Raw genomic sequence first — 3,318 nt, forward strand, 5'->3', positions numbered from 1 at the left:
TTGCTCTAGATTACAAGTTATGGATTTTTTTTCGAAGGGACTACAGTGGCAAAAAATGCCAATTTTTGTCCCAACTTTTAGAAAGCACGCAAAAACACCTTCTGGTGTGATTTCAAATAAAAATTTTCACGTTTTTGGGGTGAAGTATCTTCTATAGTTGGTGGAAATTTCAAGTCGTTATTTACTGTAGATTACAAGTGAACGATTTTTTATTGGAGTCTGCAGTTGCAAATTTTTGTTTTAAAAAATTGACGAAACACGCAAAAAAATATTCTGATGTGATTTAAATGAAAATTTAAGAGTTTTTAGAGCGAAGTGTCTTGTGTAAGTTCTAAAAATTGCAAGTTTCGCTTTTTTAGTGGATGGTCGACAGTGGCAAAAAATGCCAATGTTCGTCCCCACTTTTAGAAAGCCCACAAAAAATACCTTCTGGTGTGATTTCAAATGAAAATTTCCACGTTTTTAGAGTGAAGTGTCTTCTATGGTTGGTAGAAATTTTAAGTGGCAACTTGTTCTCGATTAAAAGTTACGATTTTTTCAATTCAGGGTATACATTTGCAAAAAACCATCTTCGAGCCAACATTTACAAAGCCCGCAAAAAATATCTTCTGGTGAGATTTGAATGAAAATTTCGACGTTTTTAGAGTGAAGTGTCTTCTATAGTTTGTGGAAATTTCAAGTCGTATCTTGTTCTAGATTACAAGTAAACGATTTTTGATTGGATAATCTGCACTTCACTTGCAAATTTTTGTTTTTGAGCCAACATTGACAGAGCACACAAAAAAATATTCTGATGTGATTTAAATGAAAATTTTAGGGTTTTTAGACCCAAGTGTCTTCTGTAAGTTCCAAAAATTTAGGTCGTATCTTGCTCTAGATTACAAGTTTCGCTTTTTGATTGGAGCGTCGACAGTGGCAAAAATGCCAATTTTCGTCCCAACTTTTAGAAAGCACGCAAAAAACACCTTCTGGTGTGATTTCAAATGAAAATTTTCACGTTTTTAGAGTGAAGTATCTTATTTTTGTTTTTAAAAATTGACAAAACACGCAAAAAAATATTCTGATGTGATTTAAATGAAAATTTAAGTTTTTAGAGCGAAGTGTCTTCTGTAAGTTCCGAAAATTGCAACTCGCATCTTGCTCTAGATTAGAAGTTACAATTTTTTTGACAGAGGGTCTACAGTTGCGAAAAATGCGCATTTTCGAGTCGCCATTTAGGGAACACTCAAAAAAACACCTTCTGGCATGGTTTTAAATGACAATTTGGGCGTTTTTAGAGCAAAGTGTCTTCTATAGGTTGTAAAAATTTCAATTAGTGTCTTGTCCCAGATTACAAGTTATGATTTTTATTGGAGGATCTTTAGTTGCAAGAAATGTCCATTTTCGAAGCGACATTTACAAAGGTCGCAAAAACTATCTTCTCTGGTGAGTTTAATGAAAATATGCGAGTTTTTAGCGTAAAGTGTCTTCTATAGGCTGTAAAACTTTCAAGTCGTAGATTGCTCTGGATTACAAGTTACAATTTTTAATTTCAGTCTACATTTGCAAAAAATGTTCATTTTCGAACCGACATGTACAAAACACGCAAAAAACATCGACTGATGGGATTTGAACGAAAAATTGACGGTTTTTAGAGCGAAGTATTTTCTATAGGTCGCAAAACGTTTCAGTCGCATCTTGCTCTATATTACAAGTTGTGATATTTTATCGAAAGGTCCGCAGTGGCGTAAAACCGTTTATTTTCGCACCAGTATTTATAAAGCTCAAAAAAAAAAGAAGCTTTTCAAGAAACTTGACTTACATTTTCAGGGTGCATAGATGAAAATATCTTCTAAAGATTATCACTGTTCAGTTTTAGACCAATATTTACAAAGCGCACAAAAAATCCTGGGCTGCGATGCGGATGAAATTTTGTGAGTTCTTAGACTGTAGTATCGGCTATAATTTGTGGAAATTTCAAGTCGAAACTTGCTCTAGATGGTGAATTAGGTTTTTTATGGCAGGGTTTGTTGTTGGGCGAAAACTGTTATTTTCGGACCAACAAAGAGCGCAAAAAGCAGCTTCAGGTGCGACTTGAAGGAAAGTTAGAGAACTACATGGTGGGTTTGTTGTGCATTGGCAAGAATCTTCATTAGTTTGCAAAGACACGTGTGAAAACAATGCACTAACGGCAATATTAATTAACAAAAGCATTAGTGAATGCAAATCAGTTGATGATGTATTCAAGCCTGCATCAGTTTCGTGTTTTGTTGTAGTTGCGTTTTACATGGGGCCGTTTTGTTGTTTCGTTGATTTTCCAATGAACAACTGGTTTGAACGATTTTAACACGATTTCGTTATTACTCAGCAATATTCGGACGCAGAGCGCGCTATTTGTTTAGAAGATTCCCGTCGTCGATGCGTGAATAATCCTCCTATTCACGTTAAAAGACAATCAGAACAACAAAAAATCGATTATGTTTGGTTTAAGGTCGACAACTTTGTTTGCATAACGAATCTCACTGTTTCTAAGACCTTGTTCACGAACCACTGGGGCTATCGAACTGTTCCGTCTTGGACATTCTCATCATCGCCACTTTTTATGCAAATGTTCCTTGACAGATTAATTGGAAATTGTGTTCCAGCCTAAGGGAAGAATGCGTGAAAGTTGCCTCTATTTGGAGCCTCTATTTGCTTGATGTTTGATAATGATGATGCTCCGAATGACTCACCGGGCCAAGATGCAATTTTTTCCTAATTAGTGGCATTTTTCTTTCAGGTTCTCCATGCGAACACGATGGAATCTGTGTGAACACGCCGGGTTCTTTTGCCTGCAATTGCACGCAAGGATTCACTGGACCGCGATGTGAAACCAACGTGAATGAGTGTGAATCGCATCCATGTCACAACGATGGCTCCTGCTTGGACGATCCAGGCACTTTCCGATGTGTCTGCATGCCCGGTAAGTGCGTTTGCTGCATTTAATTAGCGCGAACATTGCAGGAAATCGGCCACTAATTTGCAGAATTCAAGTCGGAACCGACCGTAAATACTCTAACGATCGGCTTTAAACGCCATCAAAACAGGCTCTTCTAGATTTCTGAATTTGGTCAAGCCTTGCAAGGGACAACGAGCTGGTTTTATACCGGGGATTGTTTGAAAATGTCCCGGGGGAAACAGCTTGTTGTTTGCTGCTGTGTTGAGTATTAGTTTTGGTTCAAAAAGAAACTCCTGTTTTCGCACCGATGCAAATCCCGGTATTAAAACGTATAAACAAAAGTGTGTTTTTTAAAATTGCCGACGTTTTGCCCGATTTATTTAGGCTCCGCAGGCCTAAAT

At 37.1% G+C, this 3,318-nt stretch overlaps 1 protein-coding gene across 1 annotated transcript in view; it reads left to right on the forward strand.

Moving 5' to 3' along the window:
* The window catches only part of LOC109539202 (neurogenic locus Notch protein), an 83,936-nt gene that overhangs the window by 61,193 nt on the left and 19,425 nt on the right, over positions 1 to 3,318 (forward strand). Inside the window, exon 9 of the mRNA XM_048668537.1 lies at positions 2,759 to 2,941. Within this exon, the coding sequence (XP_048524494.1) occupies positions 2,759 to 2,941 (183 nt within the window). The remainder of the gene's footprint in view (positions 1 to 2,758; positions 2,942 to 3,318) is intronic.

This window comes from Dendroctonus ponderosae, unplaced genomic scaffold (genome assembly GCF_020466585.1).
Source record: "Dendroctonus ponderosae isolate FM_Combo_2020 unplaced genomic scaffold, Dpon_F_20191213v2 Dpon_F_20191213_7, whole genome shotgun sequence".
Classification (NCBI taxonomy): domain Eukaryota; kingdom Metazoa; phylum Arthropoda; class Insecta; order Coleoptera; family Curculionidae; genus Dendroctonus; species Dendroctonus ponderosae.